At 42.0% G+C, this 24,991-nt stretch overlaps 1 protein-coding gene across 2 annotated transcripts in view; it reads left to right on the forward strand.

The window, feature by feature from the left end:
• The window catches only part of RAD50 (DNA repair-recombination protein (RAD50)), a 96,151-nt gene extending 72,369 nt beyond the window's left edge, over window positions 1-23,782 (forward strand). Inside the window, exons 17-26 of one of the 2 annotated variants that reach the window (XM_087700970.1) lie at window positions 4,870-5,071; window positions 5,311-5,480; window positions 8,893-9,217; window positions 20,908-21,033; window positions 21,144-21,196; window positions 21,401-21,551; window positions 22,380-22,442; window positions 22,537-22,670; window positions 22,760-22,888; window positions 22,965-23,782. In XM_087700970.1, coding sequence (XP_087557096.1) covers window positions 4,870-5,071; window positions 5,311-5,480; window positions 8,893-9,217; window positions 20,908-21,033; window positions 21,144-21,196; window positions 21,401-21,551; window positions 22,380-22,442; window positions 22,537-22,670; window positions 22,760-22,888; window positions 22,965-23,004 — 1,393 coding nt within the window. In that variant the 3' untranslated portion in view covers window positions 23,005-23,782. The remainder of the gene's footprint in view (window positions 1-4,869; window positions 5,072-5,310; window positions 5,481-8,892; window positions 9,218-20,907; window positions 21,034-21,143; window positions 21,197-21,400; window positions 21,552-22,379; window positions 22,443-22,536; window positions 22,671-22,759; window positions 22,889-22,964) is intronic. The other variant, XM_087700971.1, reaches the window with a different exon arrangement.
• Window positions 23,783-24,991: the final 1,209 nt, after the last annotated feature.

Genomic DNA, 24,991 nt, shown 5'->3' on the forward strand with positions numbered 1-24,991 from the left:
GTAGGCTTGTATGGCTAAGCATAATGCGAACCCTCTCCTGGATGATTCCATTCATCTACTCAGCCCTACCATTCATGGGAGCGGTGTAGGGAGCGGTAAACTGCGCTTAATACCCCTCTCATCACATAACAACTCAAAAGGACGTGAGGCATACTCATCCCCATTATCAATCCTTAGGCATTTCAGCCTATGCCCAGACTGGTTTTTTGCCAAAGCAAGCCATCTTTGAAAAACTGCCAATACATCGGACTTTTGCTTTATGGGATAAAGCCCATACTTACGTGAAAAATCATTTATGAAAGCAACAAAATACTTTGCACTACCCATAGATTGACAAGGCATGGACTCACAGACATCAGAATGAACCAAAGCCAAGGGCTCACTTATGTGTGACATACTAGACTTCTTATGTGTAGACCTAGTCTACCTGCCATAAAGACAATGATCACAAGAATCAAAATGAGAATAGTCAAGGGGGGGTAAGTACTGCAAACCAGAAAGCATTTTCATTCCCTTAATGGACATGTGTTCCAAATGGGCATGCCAAAGAGAAACATGAGGTAAAAACCCCACAGACAAGGCATAATCAACTATAGATTCAAAAACAACCAAGGGGTAGAGACTGTCACCCTTGGCACCTCTCGCAAGTATAAGCCTGCCACGAGTAATCTTCCATGCAAAGTCTCCAAAAGATACATGATATCTTATGTCATCAAGCTGTTCAACGGACATGAGATTGCGTGTCAATGCAAGTACATGATGTATATCGTGCATAACAAAACTGCTGCCAGAAGGAAACTGCGGCCTAACATCACCAATGCCGACAATCTCAAGAGACGTGTCATCACCCAAGCACACAGAATCCGAAATAGAACGGTATGAATGGAATCACTTTCGGCAAGGTGTCACATGAAAGGACGCACTTGAGTCCAAGAGCCAACATTGTGTATACATAGAGTGTATCTTTGTCATTTGCGAAGCACTAGATGAAGTTGCTGCAAGGATATAATTTCCATCACTATCCTCGGGCTGCATAACATTGATCTCTGCAATTTTAACACTTGACTTAGTAAGTACTATGCTATGATCAGAAGACTTTTCCTATACTTTCTCTTTCCCCTTGTCTTTGTGTCTTTCATTGCTTAATTCATGACACTGTGGCCTTTCTTCCCTCAATGATGACAAGTGAGATTTGCATTTCTCCCACGAGACTTACTGCGCGACTTGCCACGCGACTTCTGCAAATCCTGTCCACGTCCGTTACCACAATTATTCTTTGCATTTCCTTCATGTCGGCCTTTAACTATCAAAGCATGAGATACATGAGAGGCATTCAAATTCTTACGATTTATCTCTTCTTGTAGAAGAGAGCGCTCAACATCAGATAGCTTTATAAGGCATTGCGAAATACATCCTAAGACTCATTAAGAGTTCCAAGCAAGAACAATGGAGTGACATCCTCTTTGAAATCAATGCCTTGCGAAACCAAGTTCTTAAGAATAGCATAAAACTGGCTCAGATAAGCTGACATGGTTACATTCTCTTTGATGCGGAGATCCATAAGCTATTTCAACCAATATATTTGACTTGTAGGACTTTGCTTTTCATAGAGGTTCTTAATCTTATCCCAAAGCTGCCAAGCACTCTGTACTTCCTTAACCACATTGTAATGTACCTGTTCAGTGAGAGACAAGATGAGGGTGGACTTGCATAACTAATCAAGCTCCATCCATTCGTCATTAGTCATAGTTGCAGGCTGTGGCTCACTCAACCTTAGTGGCTTTATCCGCGATTTCTGCACCAATACTTTCCAAACTTGGCTCTTGCAATAGGCATAATTCGTACCATCAAGCTTAATGATGTTGAAGATCGCACTGTCAGTGGAAAAAGATGCCATACTACAAGCTGAAACAGTGCAGATAATTCAAAACTGCTCGTTGCAAACTGTAGAAAATGATAAAAAACCATCAAAAATCAAGGCAAAATGGTGAGTAACGAGTATTTAATGATGTTGCCCACCAAGTACCATCAAAAGTACATCAAACGAGGATGATTCAGCATGAAAAATACATGACAGTTTGGAGGTATATGCTTGCTGTAATTTATGACAGTAGTGTACAATGAGAGCTGACAGTAGGCAAAACCCAAAATTCAAAGTCAATCAGTGATTGTCAATGCAAAACCAGTATCAAGCGGGCATAAACAAGCATGTAACAGTCAAACTGACATGAGCCAATGCCCAAGCATGTCAGACAAAGTCCGTCAGTAAAGTCGGTACACCTCCCAATCAATAGGGAAAAATACCATTGCCAAGACCTGACACAAGTCGGTGTCTGCTCATTGAATACAAAGCCAAATCAGCCCAAGTACATCTACACGGACTAAGGTATATAAACCATACATCGTCCATGAGGAGATCCCAGTCTTAAAGATCCAAAAGCTCAATATGCATAACCCGCACTGCTCAATGTTTGATAAGCGTACAAAGGCACTCCCATTGGCACAAAAGACGTAAATGTTAAGTAAATAAGCTCAAATAAAGCATATAAGAGCACCTGTGTGACGGAGTATCCAAGATCATACATCAGTAAGATATCTAGAGCATATGAGCGGTCAAGTGTCCAATGATAGCATCCAATCTCATGAAGACAATCCCAATCAATGTTTGGCGAGCCAAAGCAAGACCAAAATAAGCTCCAAAATATCCAAAGTCAAGCCCAAACGAAGCTCCAATAGCATTTAAGCCCAAACAATGTAACTAGTATGTGTAGGTAACATAAGCATCAAGCATGTACCAATGGTTCATACATAGACCATAGGTATAACCTCTGTCACAAAGCATGCCAATGCAAATTAATGTTAAGTAAATGCCAACCAATACGGAGCTCAAACAAGGCTCAAAATACATTCTAGAACCATCCAAAGCATTTGCCAACCTTCATTTGCATCCCAATAGTCATATGAAACACTCGGGGAGCACCCGTGACCAATAGGTAAATCATGAAAAAACTAAATAAGCTTCAGCTCTAGAGTATACAGCAGTGATTTATTGTGTAAAACCGAGTATTTCAGGCTACTAAATCAGCTCAAAATGATGGCCAATCTATAGGCATACATTCCCTTAACATTTGGGGACCATTCGGTACCAACTGGGCATCAAATGTCAATGCCAACCAAGTTGTAGCATCAAATGTTAGTGAAACACTGTTTATAACAGCTTGTGGACTGTTATGATAGTTCCAAAACAGTGCTAAATCAGACCCAAACCAATACCAATGCTCAATGTTTCAATGTTAGGCTCTAAGTATGCTTCTAGGCACCAAATGAGACCTATCTAAGTGCCCAATGGCTGGAGTAGTTGGGAAAGATCAATGTCAAGCTGAGGAAGATACTCTTGCAGGTCACGTGATGGTGCAAACTGATCTGGGGCTTGTGGAAGGGCTCGGCAAGGTCGAGGCAAGGTTGGGGGGATAGTCAAGGATCCCCAAGAGCTCCCTCTTGAAGGGCAAAGTCATTGGTAGAGTGTAGGTGTCATAAGAAGCAAGAGGACATGATTGCCCTGCTTCACAAAACCTGTGGACTGAAGTGAAATAACAAAAGGGAGCTCCAATACCTTTGAAGGAATGCCTTGAGGGTGCCCAAATGGGCCGAGTAGGTGATCGTGAAGCCGGGGAGTGATCAGAGCTTGAAGGAGTCAGATATGGCTGCCAAGAGTGAGAACCAATGATGTAGGGATTCGAATGAATGTTGAAGAGTCACGGACCAAGCTCAAATGCTTAAGCAACCATGCTCTGATACTAGTTGAAAGGTGAGAAGGATCGAAGCTTGCACGGGAGAGCTATGGCGGGAGAGCAAGAGCAAGAGAGAGAGAGACTCACAATGTGGGAACTCCAATAGTCACAATGTGTGACTAGCCTTCCCTTTATTCATCTGTTACTAAAAGAATAAAGAATAAAGTGACAGTGACGGGCGCTTGTCGCCTGCAGTGTGGAGGTGTGGGTATTGTTAGTGTAGTAATACATGGGTGGCTAGGCGGAGGCGCCTTTACTCCCAACATGGTCAGATGAGTTCAGACGGATTTGTGAAGATTATTTTTCTTGCTATTGGTGATGGCATATGTGGAAGGCCGTTTCCCGACATTTTCCCTATCACCAGCTATAAAAGAAGAAGCTTTGCTACATAGGATACCTCATTTTCACTTGCTTCCAGCAATTTGGATTGCTATTGGTGCTTCTAAATGTATGTGAAGTAATCAAGAGTGTGTTTGCTTGTTTTACATTAGCTAAGGTGCTGTTTTAAATGTACAAAAAAAATTATGTATGTCTTTGCTTGCATTATATATTGGCACTACGCAAGAGGAAACGATCTTATTAATGATTGGATTATGTGCAACAAAATTAATTTTATTTCTTTAGTACATGAACTAACCAAGAGTGCGTTTGATTAATTCATATTGGCCAAGTTACTAACTCATTGCACAAGAAATAATCAAGCATATTGCTTGCCTTTAAATTTTAATAGTGGCTGAGCCACTAGGCAAGAGGATGTGCATTATCATAAAACTTATTTTCATGTACATTCTAAACTATTTTTGTTTAAATAGAAAAGAGTCTTGTTTGAGAAGGGGATGGTGTTTAAATGTCTCTGGTCTAGTTGCTGGAATCACCTTTTCATGGTCATGTGATCCACCATCTGGCCCCTCCGTTTTGTCCTTTGTGTTGGGCTTTTTAAAAAGCTTGCATTACAGCATCTTAGTTTGTGTGGATTGATGTTTCTCATACTAATGTAGTTGATGCCTGGTTTTTTGTCGGACATCTGTAATATAATGACTTGGGTTTGTGTTTATCTTTTTGTTTTCTTTTCTTTCAGGGACAAGCTGAACAAAAATCTAGATAGATTAGTTGCAGAGCAAATGCATCTTAAAGATGATTTTAACACTGCGTCAAATCGCTTGCGTGATGTGAGAGAAGAGAAGCTTAAAGTGTTGGCTGAGCTAAATAAAGTGAAAGGATTGAAAATGGAACGTAGCCGCTTGTTGGAACAGATCTCTCTTGCTCAACTAGATTATCAGGTAGCTTTCACTTCTTGATACTGTTGTGATCTGTACATTGGAAATATAGCAGACACTAAGCCATTCGTGGAAGGTTTTTAATATCATACCAAGGACAGGCTGTCTATTTGCTTATTACTTCTTTCATAGATGTGCAAATGAACCTAGAGGAGTCTTAGTAACTGGATGTTCATATAGGTTCTGAGATGATTCTTGAAATTTCTCCATCTACTGTGTAAATTATATCTTGAATTGTGCAGCTAAAGTCTGAAGAACTTCCACCACTAGCTCGGGAAAATGAAAGACTGAAAAGAGACCATGCAAGATTGGTTGAAAAAGTGAAGATGGAAAACTTGGACCAATCCAAAAGTGTTACTGCTTTTGAAAGTGGGATACAAGCAATCAATGCAATAAACTTTAAAGTCAAGGAGTATGCAACTATCAAACATTCTCGTTAACATTTTTCATGGTGTTGACCTATTAAGTGCTTCAGTGCATGGTTTAGATTTAGTTTTGTGTTTAAAAAATGTGTGTGTGTGTGTGTGTTTGGGGTGGTTTTTGTTTTTTTGACTAGATGCAGTTGTAGTTTGCAGGTCTGGTTTTGGTTGTCTTATAAACACCCCTTGATTTGATCAGTAGGAAGTGCCAATATTCGATTTAAACTTTGGATACTTGGTAGCTTCTGGTTTTGGAAGCTCCCTTCATAGTCAAACTCAATTATTCCTCAGCCAGCTACCAAAATATGACAGAATTGGCAGATTGGTGCTCCAGGCTGGTCACTGCAATGGATAGCCATACATATGGGCATACATGCATTGAATTCAACCTGCTCTTTCTATCCAGTTCCTTTTGTTAGGGGAAGGGGGCACATGGTTTGCAATGCAAGTTGTTGGGTAATCAAAAGTAGCTGTGTGTATTGGAAGATCTTGCGAATCAGTGGTTAATATATACGCTGTATGCGTGGCCTAGTGGTTTGAGGCAGGATGTGGGTCTAGGAGTGGCAGGTTGGGCTGGACAGAGAGACAGAGAGGGGAAATGTCCTCCTACTGCCACTATGCATTACATTACAATAGGTTCAGCCCCTGTGCCAAGTGCTGGCTTGCATCAGAGCTATTTAAGACTTGCCTGCATCTCCAACAGCCAGCATGTCACAGTAATTACTAGTCCCACAGAGCTATGCCACTTTGAAAATAATCACCCTGTTAGCATTGCTATCAAAGTTTGCAGTGGTTATGTGCTTTTTGTTCAATGTGATGGATCTTAGTGTCGATCATGGACTAGTACCATGGATTCTTCATAGATGGAACTTTTAGGTTTATTCTCAGTGAAAGTGATCGTAGGCTTCATGTTAAATTTTGGATCATCCATTCCAGTTGTTTAGCTATTCTTAATTTTGTGTATGAAGTGAGTTTGCATGTTCTGTACATGCATGTTTTTTGTGCCTTAACATTTTTGTTCCTCTGTGATATTATGAAAGAATTAGGGTGATGTCTTTGTGGCTTCCCTATGTGCTCTTCTTTCAATCTCACTACTCTGTACTGACATGTTTTTGTGCCTGGCAGTTCTGTTCCTGTGTGATTATATGTACAAATTAGAGTGAATTCTTTGTGGCTTCCCTATGTGTCCTCTTCCAATCTCAGCACTGTGTCTGAAACCAGTGTCTGAAACCAGCCTTCCTTTCAAGGAAAGGGTGGTAATGACCTGATTTACACCAATTACAGCAATAATAAGATTCATGTGAATTGCAATGCTACCCCAAAATTGGCACCCTTCTCTGTATTTCTTTATCTTATATTGCAATCTGGATGGAATACACTAAGATTCCTTGAATTGCCATCACTCTTGGATTGCCTCTTGCTGTCGCAAATGACCAGCAAGCCTTCAAACCAATTTTCTCCTTGGTTTTCTCGGGGAGGTCTTTATCGTGCTCCTTGGGTGACAAATTCAGCCCCAAATCATTGTTGCCTGGTTGGCCTCTTGAATCTCTTGAAATTCCTCAATTTCACTTGCTGAAATCTAAGCCGTAGTCTCGAACAGACTTCCAGAGGTGGCTGTCAAACCCTAATTCATGCTGCAAGTTAGGGTTTACAGCAGAAATTCTTCAAAACCTCCACCTTCAATGGCCGGAACTGCTGGAACTTATTGTGACAAGATGAGAGATGGCTGGGGGATGAAAGAGAATGCCGTAGAGAGAAATTCTAGAGTTTCATTGTGAGTAACTGATGAAAACAGTTGCTGGCTTGTTTCCTAGTGCATTTACTACTATAGCCTGCTGTTTGGGACCCAAAAATGGGCTGTTGCTTGTCCTCTTGGGCACATTGCCAGCTCCTATTGGGTCTTCTTGTAGCTGCAATTGGCCTAGAATGCCTTGTTGCTGCTATGATAGCCTCTTCTTCCTCTCTCTCGGCTTGTACCAAGCTCGAATGACCCTCTCTCAGCCTCCAACAGCCTTCTTTGCCCTTCAAAGGGCAAGTTTTGCCAAGTGGCAGCCTTTCTAATCCATTTTCCAACATTTTTTAACAATTATTTTTTGCTTAGAGAAATAATGTAACCAACCAACAATTATGTTGGGTAGGCCAATTTATCACCCAAGTATTCTTGAGCACTCATTAACCTCTTGATTGGCATTAATTAATTAATGCTAAGTCCCTAGTGTTACCACTGACACTTATTGGCTAATAAAGTGATCTAAGCCAATTTTTGACATTGGGTACCACCTAGTACTTGGTAAGTATAATTTATCACAACTTTTGCCCTTGGTGCCAACAATTGATAACTTGGGGTCCCAGGTCCCATATTGTGAAATACCTAACTTGCACGTTAGAGCAAAGTATCACAATTTCATGTCCTTCTGATAGTGTTTCCTTCCTTTTTCACTCAGCACCACTTCAAATTTCTAGCATGTGATTGGTTTTTTAAGTTATGCCCATTTTTGGGTATTTTTTCTTGAATCTTTAGCCAATCTCAGGGATTGTTGGAAGGGTTTATAACATCAACTAGATATTTTCTCATCAATGAGATGTTTTGTTGGCAAGGTGATAATCTACAAGGTGACTGCAAGGATGTAGAGGCCAAAACCTTTATAAGCCCCCAAAAGGTTTATTGCCTGAAGGAAAATGACATTTAGATGTTTAAAGTTAGATAGTATGAGATTAATATTGACATAAGAAGCTCAGTAATATACCCGCAGTCTTCAAATTCCTCTTTAGTCTTATTGCTTTTGCACCATGAAATATTCTTAAAAGATCCCTACTGCATTTTACTAGGAATAGAAGGGAAGGGGAATTGGTTATTAGTACAATACCATGGGACATCAACATGAACAGACCAAAAGTCTTGCCAAGTCAAAGCATCATAGCAACAGTAGTTACAATGAGATATAAGGAAAGGTATGCAAGTGGGTAGAGGTGCAGCAGTAAGAGTAGGCAATTTTTGCAGCGAAATTCAGATGGTGAACAAGTGTGTACTTACTCTCTGATAGTGAAAAACTGGCCTTGATCTACAGAGTCAAGATGAGTGGCAATACTTCCAACATACTCTACTGATGACTTCCTATCCTTTAGTCACAAGTTGAATGCTGTATGCATGGGAAGATTGGAACTGTACTTGAGCTCATAAGCAATGACAGTTATGCCTCCATAAATGTCGCCATATACCATACAGATCATTTGGAAAATATTTTAGTAGAAACATGTGACTGTAAATTGTAGTTGAGGCCATTCAATCCAAGAACAAATCCAATACCTGGCTAGCTTTGTACATTTTCTGTGAAGTAAATGATCATTATATTTGCCTACCCAAAAATCAGCCAACTTTATAAAGGTCTTTTCTCTTTCTCACAGATATGTTGAATCAAGCAAGGAGCAGAAGCTGCAGGAGTCTCAAGAAAGGCTCATACAAATTGATGCACAGCGGCAGCAGTCTGAAAAACGCAAAACTGAGCTCACAGCTGAATTGAACAAAAGTCGTGAACTTCTTCAGAGTCAAGCCCAAGTCAAAAGAAACATTGATGACAATATTGAGTACAGAGGTACCAAAGCAAAAGTGGAAGGTCTGGCTGCTGACATTGAAAGGATAGAGGAAAAGATTATGCAGATTGGAGATTTATCAGCTTTGGAAGTGGAGATGAAGAAAGTCTCAGAGGAAAAGCAAGTTTCATTATCTGAGGTACAAATTACATGCAGTTTTGCTTGAGAATTATACATCTGAACAATGAATTTGCAAACAGGAAAGGACTTCATTGTGCGTTTTCTTTGTGGAAAGTTATCAAACAAACTCGCTTTCTTGGGGTAATCAATAATTCTTTTAGGAACAAGAAGACTTAACCTGAATGGGTGTACATTATTCATATTCAGCACAACAATGTTTTTTGAATGTGAACTCCTATGTTTCATCTGGTTAGATATGCTGGAAGTATGTTTGGTCTGATTGGAAATTCTTACTAGAGACTTGGTGCTGCGTGACATGTATGTTGAGCATATCAAGGAAAAGGACTGTAGCTGCATGTGGAAGCATGCAGTGAAAAAATTTATCCCATATGTTTACCTGTGAAGCTCTTATGTTTCAGCTATATGCTGTACCAGGAAGATAAATAGTGTTCTTGTTCTGAATGTGAATTTCTGCAGCAGAACCGGTGCTTGCATAAATAAGGATTTAGTCCTTAATACAAGTGCAATTTTTTCAAATGATTAAGCTGCTAAGTGAGCCACTGGCTGCTCATTAAGTGTTGTTACTGCCACCTTTGACTCTTGCCTTTAGGTTCCTTGGGACCACTTCTCTTCTTTTGTACCCAGATCTTACTTTCACTAGCCTTACTGTGTTCTTGGAAGGAGCTACCCATGTCATACTCACCACAGATTGTTTGCTGTTTCTATCAAAGCAAAAGCATGACAGTGGTTTTTGGCTACAAAGATGCTCATGAAGTTCTGCAGTCTCAACAGTTGCTGGAATAGAAATTTATTTTGAAAATAAGGAATGCTTTCCTCTTACTTTGGCTTTATTTCACATGGAAATAATATACTGTTTTTTTTTGTTTCTCTGCTACATGTCTCCTAGGGTGATTCCACTATGCTTCTGCTTGAGTTCCAAATCCTCTCTTTTTATGAGCTCTGCTATTAGTGTATCATTGAAGTTGTTCATGTAATGACTTCACTTGGCCAAATCCTTCACATGGAGCTACTGAGCACATGTGCATGCTTTTTTGTAGGAGTGTGGAACTATCAACATCACCAACTGAAATACAATCTACAGTAGTTGTAAAGATTCTTTTTTTCTGAGAGAGAGAGAGAGAGAGAGAGAGAGAGAGAGAGAGAGAGTATATTAACGTCTCTAAAAGGCCAATGTGGCCTATGAGACCAAAGCAATACATACAATGATGGTGTGTTTCTCATCTGGAACGAGAAAAGATGAAAAACATGCCTATAAGACTGAAAAAATGAAATAGTGTCCTATAAAAGGGAAACATGTCAATGATCTAAAAGTGAAAGTAGAAAAAGGAAAACTCTCCATCAATGAGATGTTTGTCCTCTAAGGAGGTGTATCTCTGCATGGCTGAGGCGTCTCGGCATCTATCTCCTGTGGCGCTCAATGATGGCTTTAATTTGTATGTGGTGTGGATGTCTAGGCCTTCGTCCGGGTGGACGTGGGCGCCTAAACCGGCTAAGTGCCACTGCTCTATCCAAAGGGACACCTACAAGAGATGAGGTCCAATGATGATGTACTCTTGTAGGCTGTGTGTCAGTAGTAGTGGTATCTGCCATACTCTGTCATGTATCAGTGAAAAAGTCAGTGACTGCTCTCTGTCCATGTGAGCCGAGATGTGGGGGCCTCCTACTCCGTAGAATTGTTGCTCTGCGGCTCTGGAGCTCCAAGAGGAAGAATCCCAAGTATCTCTGATCCTCAAACTGCATGATCCGTCTCAGGGGTCCAAAACCCTCTCGAAACAGACAGTGGTATCTACCTCGTATATCATAATATACAGTGCATCGACAGATGTAGTGTTCCTCTGTCTCTGGCTCTCTATCGCATAGTGGGCATATGCGTTCCTCTGTCTGTATACCCTCCCATCTGCCTGTCTCAATCCTCAGGTGGTGGGATGAGGTGCGGATCTGACCAATAACTGTGCGTAGTCCATGAGGCAGCTGTGTGTCCATGTAATTGGGTCGGGTGATGAAACCATCCTCAGATACTTGAAGTGGGTCTGGTAGTGTGCCATCCTCGTGCCATGGGGGGAGGGGGGTCGGATTCAAGTCTTCTCCGTATTTGACTTCAATATGTCTTCTCCGTACTAGGTCAGAGAGAGAGAGAGAGAGAGTGAGAGGAGAAGCGATGGCGGGAGCGGGACCAAAACCCTGACAGCCGTCGTCGCGTCTGTAGCCGCCGTCGCCTGACACGCCATCGCGTCTGTCGCAGCCGTTGCCTGACACGCCATCGCCAGTCTGTGCCGCCTCAGTCGCCTGTCTGCGATGCGACAGTCGCCGTCGCCCGTGCTCATCCGCCTGCGCTCGTCAGTCGCCTGCTCGCCCGCCTGTGCCCGTGCGCGTCAGTCGCCGTCGCCGTTGTCCGTGCCCGTCTCAGAGAGAGAGCGCGAGGATCTGACGTGCCTCTCCTGACCCGCCGATGTGCTCCTCTGCCTCGCGCGCTGCCTGCGTTCGCCCTTCGGACCCGCGTGGGGTCTGTTTGACCCTGCGGCTCGACTCCTGCCCCTGCCTGTCTGCGAACAGCTGGTCGCTCTACAGTGCGCACCGCACAGAGAGAGAGAGAGAGAGAGAGAGAGAGAGAGAGAGAGAGAGAGAGAGAGAGAGAGAGAGAGAGAGAGAGAGAGAGAGAGAGAGAGAGAGAGAGAGAGAGCTCGCCCTCTGCCTGGACGTTCCGGCGCCCCCTGCCTGCTGCCCGCCCTGATCTGCCCGTTTTGCCACCAAGGGCCAGCAGCTAGTCACACCCAGGTTGCCACATAGAGCGCGCGACAGCGTGAGCCAGCAAAGGGAACGAGCCCGTCTCTGCCTGCGAAGAGGAAGAACGGCCTGTGCATTCCTGCCTCCCGTGAGATCTTCGTTCGGCCTCTGACCGGTATACGCAGTGATACACCATTGCTGGCTTGGACCTGGATTTTATAGACCAAACGGTGGCAGCGCTTGGTCCGGACTCTGATACCGAGGAACCCGATGATATGATTCCGTGCAATGAAGAGATGCCCACTGCTCCTGACTTTCAGCCTGCAGGCAAACGCACCAAGCACACTTCGGAGGAGTCAATGGATCATCAGGATCGTTCCTATGCTCAGGTTGCTTCGGACTCTGCAGACTCTCAGGATGTTGACTGGGAGCATTTGCTAGAGTTTGCCAACACTCTACTTGGCGATTATGTTCAACATAATCAGGAAGCCTTTTCTGACTCTGCACCGGAAGATGTTTTGGAAGCCACTGTTGACCCCAAATCTGTCTTGCGCTCCTTTTCAGTATTCTATGATCGCGCGGTGATACTCTTCTTCACTGGTAGAATCCCCCAGCTTTCCCATATTCGCCAGTGGCTGCACAATCTGCTACAAGGGGAATGTGTTGAAGAGATTTTTGTGGGGCCCCGAGGTTTTTTTGAGGTGTTGTTAAAATCTGAGACACACCGTGTTGCTCTTCTGTCTAAACTGCCTCTGTTTCTTGATCGTCGTTTGGTCCATGTTGTACCATGGCGCCCAATGGCAGATTTTCAGCGCCTGCTACAACGGGAGTGCCCTGTATGGGTTGAAGTGGAAAATTGCCCGGCTGTTTATTGGCCACTGTTGAAGGACGCCATGGCTGCTGTGGGCACGGTTCTGGTCCCTCCAAGTTTAAGGGCAGTGAATCGTAATCGCTTGTGTATGTTATGGGACACTACCAGGAAAAGGCCTGCGTGGTTACATCTCAATTGCTCTGGCATGCATCCCTTACACTTTCGTTTGAAATGGGGCAATTTTGCAGGACACTGCTTTTCCTGTGGCAAATTAGGGCATTTCATGGCCGAATGCCCAGAACAGCAACACACTTCAGATGCAGGGCATGTTGCGCTACCCATGGAAGATATGGTATGTGATGTCCCATCGCAGGATGCTATTCACCCACCTAAAGCTCTGGATAAAGGTAAACAATAGGTTTCGGTTTTAGACTCCCATGGCATAGACTAGGTTGAAGTTCGCGCAAAAAAAGGTAACAGGGTGGTTGCTGGCATGGAGAATTCTGTGCCTTCTGCGTCACAAGATTCCATGCGTACTTATATGCGCAGGAAAGAAATGTTGCCGTCGGAGCACTCTCCTCCTGCGATGGCTTCCTCTGCCCCCCGTCCTCAGCCCACTCAGCGCCCAATTTCTTTAATGGGTTCTATGTACAAAATCTTTTCCAAAGTAATGGCGAATCGGCTCCACAAGCATCTCCCTGCCATTGTGCATCCTCTTCAATATGGTTTCATTAAGGGCCGAAACATTCTGCACAATGTATTAAATGCGCAACTGGCGATTGATTATGGACGGCATTCTAATCAGGAGGTCGTACTGATGCAATTGGACCTGGAAAAGGCTTTCGACTATCTGGACTGGTCTTTTGTTGCAGAGCTTATGTCTGCTATGGGCTTTGGTGATCGGATGTCTCGACTGATCTACATCATCAGTGCAGCGGCGTCTTCGTGAGTCATGTTGAATGGAGGCGTTACCGAGCCATTTGCCCTTGCTCGGTCTGTCAGACAGGGGTGCCCATTGAGCCCGCTCTTCTTTGCCCTTGCGACTCATCCGGTTCTTTCGATGTTATCTCATATGGCAGCTTCCACTCAGTTGGCTGGATTGTCGCTTCCTTCTGGACAACATTTCATTAGTCAATCCTTGGCTGATGACAGTTTTATGATTCTGCGGGCGGATAAGGATAACCTTCGCAAAGCATTGGATGTTTGGGCTCTCTTTGGTCAGGCTTCCGGCCTTCGCATCAATGCGTTGAAATCAGCCATTCTCAGCTGCACGGAGTCGGATTTGCAGTCATTGAATTGGCAGGGTATTGTTGTGCCTCGTGGTTCCATTGTCAGGCAACTTGGCTACCCCTTGGGCGTTGATGTTCCCCCAAAGCAGCTTCTACAGTGGACTTCTCAGAAACTGGCAGCTAAGTTCCTGTATTGGAAGTCTCAGGCTTGGCCATTCCATGTTCGCCTCAAAGTAGCCCAGACAATTATGTTGCTGATGCTCACATATTTCTTGCCCTTGCTGCCCTGGACTACTACTACTCTGAATGCTCTGACTCAGTTTATTCGTTTCATGTTATGGAAGAAAGATTCCTTGCATGCAGGCATTTCCTGGATTTCTTGGTCGCATGCGTGCACCCCTAAACGCATGGGTGGAGGAGCTATTTTGGATGCCCAAACTCACATGTTGGCCCTCCGTTGGTCTCTTTTCCGCGCTATGTGCTCAGATCATCATCCGTGGGTCGTTATAGCCCATTATTTCCTTGAGGAGCAGGGGCTTCGGCATGGCAATACCCAAATCCAGAGTTCGTGGTGGCATGTCCTTAATGCCGATTCCCGATTCTCTTGTTCCTCTTCATCACTGCTTACCCATTTGGTATGTTCCTGGAAACTGGTCCTCCAGAAGGCTCAGTGGTATCCAGCGGAGGATCGCTTAGTTGCTAATTCTTTTCAAGTGGAATTGCTGGCAGTCTCGCGGTTACTTTCATGGGAAGGTAAACAAGAGCTTCGACCACAATTCAACCGTATGGCACGTTTGGGCTTAACTTCAGTTGCGGATGCCACCCTTGCCAGTCGCAATGTGTTAATATCATTTCGTACAGCCAGGAGGATCTTTAGGATCCCTCGTGGATACAGGCATTTATGGGAACAGCTTTTGATGGTGCTCCAGAGCAGACAACCCTTTCCTGCCCTTGCTTCGGATCGTCCTTGGCAGGATTGGGACTTTGAGGCGGGCTGAGTTTAGGCAAAGCTTCCGCTAACCAGGTCTATCATCTTCTGATTAAAGATCATCACTGGCTGGTCACTAAAGCTAATGCTCTATGGGGATTGCGTAAATCCTGGTCATGGTGGAGGGCAACTGTGATGGAAGGGTGGCTGAACAAGACACCCTTCAAATATAAGGTCTTTCTTTGGAGGGTGATGATTGGGGGTCTTCCGCTTGCTTCGGCTCTTTCCAAGCGACGAATATCCAATGGCAATTGTTTCTTTTGCACCACCAGTGTCGAATCTGCCCGTCACCGATTTATTTCTTGCCCTATCGCTAAGAAAATATGGTCGTTCTTGTCAGCCGTTAGGAGAGCAGTGGTCGGTTTCTCGCTAAGGCCCTTTGATTGGGTCTTTGTGCAGCCCAAATACCCAACACCGGCATAGCCACATATGAAGCTCGTGTTTCACTTTCTTCGATATTGGGGCTATTGGCATAACTGGACCATTCGGAATGCTTTTCTTTTTGATTCCGCCTGTAATGTTCAGCGGCATATTGCTAGGCTTAAGAGTCTCTTGTATTGGCAGATAGATCTTCTTCAACATTCTGACTTACTTTCCCGGGAGGACTTGCGTCCCTGGCATATGGCAGTTTCCTCTATATCTTTGCCATGACCTTGTAACTCTTAGAACTAGAACCGTTTCACATGATGGCTTAGTGCCATCATGTATCTTGTAATCAAGTAAACTTGTACTTTTTTTCGTAATTAATACAATTACCCTTTACGAAAAAAAAAAAAGAGAGAGAGAGAAGAAGAACAAAAGGCCAAATGGGCTTATGAGACCAAAATGTTACATTTGAGAAGTTTGGGAATTTCCCATGTCCCAAGAAAGCTGTCATCTAGTGCTATGGCTAACTAAATGGAAAAAAGAAACACGAAACAATACATAGCTTATAAGTACAAAATGATGTAGAAACCTTTTCCTATTACCTAAATAACTTTCCTCATATATAGTATGTAACCGGGAACTCTTTATCGCCCAATCAGACCTTTGCCTGAGCAATTTTGTGCGTAAAATTCAACTGTCCAGTGGTTAGCGATATGAATGAAGATTGAAGAAGCCAAGAAAAATGATTGCTTCGTCTGCCTTGCTATCCATACCGGCACAAATGGATGTTATAGCTTTGCCATTTGAGTGTGGGATTTAAGGTATTTTTTCTTTGTCACCGAGCCTGACTTGTTCTGATACATGAGGCACTCATCCCAGGATGTGTCTCATGGGTCTATCTAGCATAGAGAGGCTGAAGGGGTGGGGTATGGTCCCTTGGTGGTGGTGTAGTATCCTTTGTATTTGTAGATGATGCCTCCCGCGAGGGCATGGACTAGTTGGGCGTGGGCGACGGGTTTTGCATCTCTTTGTGGTTGTGTCTAGGGTGGTCCCCCATGGTGGGGATGTCGGTCGGATTGATGAGGGCTCTGTAATGGAGGGGTTAGTTGATGCTTTGTAGAACTCCGTTAGCGCACACTGGTGTGTGTCTCTGTCTTTGTTGCTAGGTCCGTAAGAGGTGCTCTCTGTGGCGGCAAAGCTCTAGTAAGAAGAGCTTGAGATTGTATCAATCTTTATAATATCTGCCTTGATAACTTGATTTTGCTCTATATGCATGAGATCAAAGTATAGGCAATCCAAACTATACTAGAGTTATGGGAGTGCATCCATCTCTAATCTATGTGACTTGAACCATGACTAGATCTGTCCATACCAACGAAGTTCTCTATAAGCAAGTTAGGCCTTGAAATAATGCCTGTGTGACCATATGTACTACTCTAATCCTTGTTCTAATAATCTCATGAGGTATTGATGGCTTGCTTTGTATCATGTGAGCAATCATCATCACGAGTGGCCTCTCAATACTCTTCTAGCTCTTCTTGCAAAGACTTGGTTTCCATATTGGGGATCCCTATAGCAAGACTAGGGTAACCAATGTATCAAATAGTCATAAATTAGACTGGGGTTCTTGGAATCGAGCCTAATCTATCAACATAAACACCAAAGATAGTAGGTTATAGTGGGCATCCTTGGTTCACCCCAATGATACTGTCCATCATATTAAAAGCCCTCTTGGAGCACATACCCTCTCTGTCATTGACTCATACAAGCCATAACTTTCCCAATGTAGATATTTTGGAGTGCCAATAACATGTCATTGCATGAGCTTGGCTTGGGGCACCATGTTGAATGCTTTGTAAAAATCCTCAAAGTAGCAATAAGTCCTCTTCCCATGTGCTCTATTGTAAGCACGGGGAAGAAAGTGAGAATGACAACACCTTGAACTTTAACCAACTTGATTAATTATCACCATGAAAATCAGAGGACAAAGGAGAGAGAGAGAGAGAGAGAGAGAGAGAGAGAGAGAGAGAGAGAGAGAGTTGATACTAGTTGAGAGGGAAACGGGCACCTTTCTCTTTATTGAAATAAACCATAGGCACCAAGTGCTTGAATCATATACAAAAGGTTGAGCTGTTGTAATTTTGAAAATTAGGGTTTTGAAACCCTAATTTCTATATACTCCGGGCAACAAGCTGATTTTCTTCTTTAGTGCTTAGACTAGATTAAACTAAGCAGAAAGTGCTTCTTGGATGAGTATTAGATAGGAGAGTACAAATACAAAGCATGTGGCTGAAATTTCAGTACAAGAGCTTATTTAAAATGAAAAGAGACTTGAGAGATCTCCAATCTATTGATGTGAGGCTTGGGTGCTCAAAAGTGGAGAGTAGAAGTTGCAAATGACGAGAGTGTGTTGAAAATGATAAGTTTAGGGACACTTGTCTCTTCAAAATGACACATGTCCTACTCTAGATGCCACATGTTACTTTTTTAGAGAAAGAAGTTTCTAAATATCTATTCTAAAAATTTCTCAAATGGTTAAGAATTTGAGATAGCCATTGCAGACAAATTGTTTCTTGCGAAATTTTGGAGCTTCTGATGCGAAGAGAATTTCCATTTGAGTAACTTATAAAAATAGTAACATCCTAAATTTTAAGAGTCACTAAATTTAGATTCTAGAGAGATTAATTGTATTGGTTCACCGGTTCATGGTTTATTTCTTTTATCATGAGCATTTGATTTCACTTTTTGAAACCACTCATTGTATGGGCTTCTGTTCAATGTGAGTACTCCAGTGAAAAAGTCTCAGTCATATGAGCATTTTGATCAATCCGACTGCTCGATTCGTCAACAACGATCAAAGTATGATTCTAGGCCATTGGCAATCCTTGAATAGAAAGATAAACAATTTAAGTATATTTTGAAACACTCAAATAATATAAATTGCCTTTCAAAGTAAATGAGCATTAAATTAATTTGAATCATCGAGCCAATATGTCTTGGTAACTGTTGATATACAAAAGGTTGGTTACACTTATCTTCTTCTATAATAGGGTACCATAGGGTTCCTACTCTTAAAGAGCGGTACAATGGTAGGCTTTGTCCAACTTGCAAGAAGCATTTACACACGGTTCAATTGAAAATGTGCATTAACAAGGGAGCAAGAAATTCACATGCATGTATAAAATGTTCCCCAACAAGGCTATCATGATCTTGTGCCTTTCCATTCTACAATCCACGAATTGCGTCTATCACCATTCCTATAGTAAAGTAAGAAGTGCAAATGGATGGGGCCTTTGCGGGGGACGTAGAGGCCTAGCCTTCTACATCATATTACATAAAGGCTCTTTGCATATTTCTATCATGCCTCGGGTGTTGTGATTGGGATGCCTGGTTGCCTTTCTTGAAACATCCTCATGCTCTCTTGCTGTCTTGCCCCAAAACAAGTGGTATATCTTTGCCTCTAGTTTAGCCAAATATGGTCGTTTCTTTCTTCGTACTAGGCATCAAAAGATCAGTCGAGCTTGCATATGTGTAGTATCTTTAGTAGCTATCTCATGCTTTGACTTTGTTCGTGTCTCATGACACTCTTTATCGGACTAATTGTTTTGTGGATTAGTAATTTGTGCCAAGGTGGAGGAAGCTGCAGTATGAAGAAAGGCATGTGCTGTGGATGCATGCAAAACTTCTCCCATCCTTCTTGTGATTTCATCCAAAGAGCAATATGGGTCCATAGAAAACAATCCATCATATACTATAGTTCTATATACATGAGCCGTCTCCTGTAGAAACTAGTATCTAGGATATCTAGGAACTGGAGTGAAAAGTGAGCTCTTGGTGGAATCTCCTATCATTATAAAACTCAAATATGCATGATCCACTGCTAAACCAATAGGTCTGCTTGAAAGGGTAAAGTCAATGATGTCTGGAATCAAAGAGGGTGACCTCATTAAATACTTGATCCCCCCTTGGGGTTCCAACATTTGAATCCTCTTGAACATGGCCATTGTGACATGCTGTTAAAGATGACCATCCTGGGTGCACTCCCCAATGTGACAAATTGTCTACCATACTCTGTTCTCTCCTTGGTGTCACATGATCTTTGCATGAGAGAGAGAGAGAGAGAGAGAGAGCTCAGTTTGGTTAAGTTGGACACATGGTGACCAGATGGTCTTGTGTTCAATTTCTGCATCTATATAGTCATTTAGTATAGGAATGAGTCATGATGCCGATGATTTCATATTACTTGATGCTGTTGCTGCCTTGATTGAAGACCAGCTTGCGGGAAATCACATAGTCTATTTGTTTCGTGCTCTACTTAAAGAAAAAAAATCTACACATTCTGGCATTACTTGGATTTCTTGTGATTGTATGTGTACACCTAAATGAATGGGGAAGAAGCAATTTTAGATGTGTCTCCACATATGAGAGCACTCTGATGGTCTTTATTCAAAGATGCGTGTTGGTCAGCAGCTTTGGATTTCCATAGCATGATTCTTTTTAGAAGACATGAGTATTTTGCATGCCATTATTGGAATTCAGGCCACATGGTGGCATGTTAGCAATGCTGATTAGCCTTAAGTCACAAATTTTCGATGTTATGGAGTCATCTAGTCCGTTCAGAGCCAAAAGAAACACTTCTATTAAGTTTGGACCCCAATTTTTGCAACCCAAAAGAAGTCAAGTATGTTATGATTTTCCATACAAGTATGACTTTTGTTCATACATATAGTTCACTGAACCATACACATTGGAACCCAACTATGGTAGATACAGAGCAATATACATACAAATGCTGAGCTTATTATGATATTTTAGGCCACTTGTATTGTAGTTTCTAAGAGAGATTTGGTTCCATTCGTGAGGTTATGGCATCCCTTGATTAGAGATGCACAGGACTACCTTTTGGAGATTCACTTACACCAAGATTCATTGGCTTGGACCCGAGCAACAGCAAATGCAAGCGTGCAGGACATCTGACAGTGGACACTGACAACTTCTTTATGGTGATAGCACCACCATCACAGAATAAACCACCAATACTGGCTTTGCCTCAAGTAGCAGCAGTCGTGGGTGTGTGGTGGCCACCAAAAAAAACCACAAAGAAATAAAAACCAGGAACAACCACAAAACCCTCCACAAAATTCCCTTTAAAAGCGCTTATTTATCCACAAAATTACATTTAAAAGCCCCTCTTTACCCTTTCCCATTTACCCATAGAAATTTGTATATTTCAATCTAATGATTACTGCATAAAGGATGAAAATGGTCTCGTGGTTATGCATAAGCCTACTCTTACCTTTATTTGCAGTAACACTTATTGGGCACATATGATGCCCTTGCCTTGGCATGTTGTATCAGGGCTTTTAATCTAAGAATATTCAAGCCAATCATTTGGCAGGAATCAGGAAAATCTTTTGAGTAAATTCTTGTTACTATATTTGTCAGTTTTCTGCTCAGTACTAGTCTAGAATTGCTTAGCAGTGGAAATGGTTTAACCTTTTTTCCCCGGAGAGTTCAGTATGCTACTTTGTATGCCAATCATCTATAGCTTGATACATTAAATGTAACAGCTTGACAGAAGCAAGGGTACCCTGTCAGTCTACCAGAGTAGCATTGCAAGAAATACCACAGAACTTAAACAACCGCAATATAAGGATATTGAAAAGCGTTACTGCAGTCAACTTATACAACTAAAGGTGCGCTATTAGTTTAGGATGAAAAGATGGATCGTTCTTAAACATAGAATTCTTTCTGACCATCGTTGTTCTCTGTATGTTTTTTCCTGTGGATTTGCTCGTGAGCACAGACTACAGAAATGGCCAATAAAGATCTTGACAAGTATTATAACGCACTTGACAGGTTGTGCTTATGCCCTTGGTCCCTATATTTATTTCCAAAGATAAAGTTGGCTCCTTAAACTGGATGTCTTAGTATTGACTTGTTCGTCAACTATTTATCTGAAATGGGTAAATAGTTTATAACCCAATGAACAGCTTCCATGTTCTGTCAGGGGCTTCTGCATTTGCTCACTTATGTCTAGTCATTGGGTTCTATGCTTCACAGGGCCTTAATGAGATTTCATACAATGAAGATGGAGGAGATCAATAAGATTATTAAGGAGTTATGGCAGCAAACCTATAGGGGGCAAGACATTGATTACATAGCCATTCGCTCAGATGCAGAGGGCGCTGGAACTAGATCGTATAGTTACAGGGTATGTTTTTCAACCATGGTCTAAAAGTAAAATCTGTCAAAATAAAACAGGCAACAGTGAACCTTGTAGGAAGTTTCAACAGCAACTGTGTTACTGCATTGTATATCTACCTCCTTCCTGAAAGAGATGTTAACCATGGGAACCAGTTTAGAGCTGTGAAAAAATTGCATTTTGTCTCTGGCTAGCTCGTGAAAGATGAATGTGTTTATGTCTCTTTTGAAAGAAAAGTTAAGCCATCAAATTAGTTTAGAGCTGTCTCAATAAAATTTGTTTGAGTCTGCAAATAGCTAGCTCATCAGAAGGTGAATGTGTTGATGTAGACAATGAGTGGGCGAACTTGAATGTTTGGTATGTGCTTTGTTGTCCTTAGATTCCCTTTTCGGTAAACTGACCGGGTTATAGCTTAACACAGAAAATAGAGGTGGTTAGACATTTCAATTTCATTTTTAAGTTCTTTAAAGAGAAAGTTTGAGAGGCATTTCAATTTCAGACAAACTGCTTCAACCAACATATTTTACTGCCTTTAGATGCCCCTTTGTTATTTGCTTTGCTATTAACTCACAGAGGTACCGAGTTTTTTTTGTGAGGCCTTTCAACTTCTGACAAACTGCTTCAACCAACATTTTTCTTGCCCTTGGATGCCCCTTTTGTTGATTGTTTTGCTACGAACTTACCTAAGTACTGAATCCTGTAAAATATTTCCTCTAGTACGGCTAGCCAAGAACAGGTAATGCACTGTTGAGGATAGCATGCCAGATTTGTAGGCTCCATTGTTGATGACACTGTCAACTTGGGATTCAGCTGAGTGCTGCATGTTTTTTTTACAAGGTGGTTATGCAAAGTGGAGATGCAGAATTGGAGATGCGTGGCCGTTGCAGTGCAGGGCAGAAGGTAGTGACTTCATATGTTTCTTACCCTTGATGCGCCTATGAAGCACGATGGTTCATGAGACTCAAATGTTGATGATGATGTGATTCTTTGTAAGGTTTTGGCCTCATTGATTATTCGGCTAGCTTTGGCGGAGACTTTCTGCCTAAGCTGTGGCATCTTAGCTCTTGATGAGCCAACAACAAACCTGGATGCACGGAATGCAGAAAGCCTTGCTGCAGCTCTTCTAAGGTGAGATATTTGCAGGTTTTAGATGGAAGCATTCCTCCGAAGTCTCTTTGGAAAAAAAATGTGACGGTTTTGGTTCACCCTTCCTGAAGGATCATGGAGGATCGCAAGGGACAGGAGAATTTTCAGTTGATAGTAATCACGCATGATGAAAGATTTGCTCAACTAATTGGACAACGCCAGCATGCTCAGAGATACTATAGGATCTCCAAAGATGACCAGTAAGTTGCATTCCAAAGCTTCTCTTGTGTTATTTGGATTTATTGCTTATGTGAATATTTCTGGCTATCCCTGCAGTCAACACAGCATCATCGAGGCACAGGAGATTTTTGATTGAGCTGTGAAACAGAATCACCCTCACAATCACATCGTTCACGAAGCTTTCCTTCAGCACTTGGTCACTGCACTATACAAGAGTGTGCACTGGAGATGGCTATTGAGCATTGCATGTGCACTGGATTAAGCAGTGCAACATCTTTGTACAGTAACTGTACAGAATGTTTTGTACATTTGTCGAATGTATATTCAATATATAACCCCCTCCCTCCAAACCCATCTCTCCCTCCCTGGGAAAAAGGAAAAAACTGAACCAACGAGGGATGATGCCACATCTCAAGGATGCTCAATACATCTTGAAGACTAACTCAGAAAGGAGCCTTTGTGTTGTAAGAGCCTTCACTAACAGATGATGCTAGGTATTTAGTCCGAACAAACAATTCTATAAAGGAGCTTTCGAAATATAATGTGATAAGGAAATCACCTCTCAACCCAAGACCTTTTCCTTACATTATTGTACACACATTGTCTCTTAAGTGGTCTTTTAGTATGTGTTTCTGCCTAGATTTCAAAATACCCATTCAAATGTTCATTTGCCTTGTATGCTAAAAGGCTGAAAATTATACTAGTGCTAACAAGAATGCGCAACGTGGTGACGGCTACAGTATGGCCATTGATCGACAGTGGGCAACAGAGTGGCCCAGTATTTGAGAATCCACTATTTGACAACACAATTTAGCATCCCAGAGGCTATGTCAAGACTGATTTTGTTGTTCAGCATAAATTTGCTTTTGATAATTGATCTTATTATATGGAGGCTTTGTCCATGGTCTAATTTGGATAATGTATGAGCATCTGTCAAAGTATGCTTCTACAATGGGATTCTTTGGTTGCCTGCCAATCATGTGCCTACTCCAAAGGCAACATCTATTTATCGACATACAAGCCTTGTAAATTATCATAGGAAAGTTTAGTGTGGCAACTTATCGACATACAATGCTCATACTTAACATAATATTCACGAGGAGCTTAGGCTATATAGTCTTGTATTTGTTGTGCATTTTGTGTCTAAACAATTGAGGGTGATAATTACGGAGACGTGAAATTCAATCATAGACTATTGAGTACAATTGCTTAAAACCTATCAAGCACTAAAACTTGTCGTCCTACATCTCACGAGTCAAAAGCCAACCCTGATTATTTGTTGTATTTAAGTAGCACATAACCTTATGGGCAATGAGGAAGTGAATATTGTGTTGAGTGCTATGGTCGCAATATTGGTTAAAACCTAATGGCACCTACATCAAGGTTTTTGTTGGGTTGAGTGATTGAACTTAAAGGCTAATCATAGGAGATTTAGGCTACACCCTTTGTTAGGCAAAGAGAGCCAACATACATCGGTGTCTCTAGTGAAGTTAATGCATGGAACAATAAGAGCCATTGAGCCTTACACTACTAGAAGATCCAACAAAGAGAATCCATAAAACTTATTGCAGCTCAAATTCAACAAAGATTTGAGTTGTAAAGCCACCACCAAATTGGGTGAATCACGTACTAGTCTTGGTCTATGGCTTATATCTATGCCCTTAGCGGCTTGCTTTTAGGTGTCGTTCTACAAGCACATCCAGTCCCATAAAAATTATAAAAAAACAAGAAGAAAATCGTGTGAAGATTTTACAATTTTAGTTACATTGGCACTTGTTTTCTTTCTTTTTGCTCGTAAAAGGTAAAATGCCTAGGGGCTTCATCCACTTGATTGAAGAGAGAGGAAAGATAATACAATATTTTTATTTTACCTTTAAAGCATCTTAGATTCACATAAACCTTCTAGAAGCTAAGTCAACAAAGACTTGAGACAATCACACACTCCCATAAGGCCTTATAAATTAATGGTGAAGCCACATAAAAACTTCCAAGGGCCTTCATATAAGAACTATACGTATAAAGTGAAAATAGTCTACCTTTGGCCCTAATTATGGCGAACATCAAATATTGGTACAAAATTTGCACAATATTATGCGTGAGGGTTTTTGAGTCATCTTAACAAT

The sequence above is a fragment of the Lygodium microphyllum genome, chromosome 19 (genome assembly GCF_053477565.2).
Source record: "Lygodium microphyllum isolate KBCC chromosome 19, Lygodium_microphyllum_v1.1.10, whole genome shotgun sequence".
Lineage (NCBI taxonomy): Eukaryota > Viridiplantae > Streptophyta > Polypodiopsida > Schizaeales > Lygodiaceae > Lygodium > Lygodium microphyllum.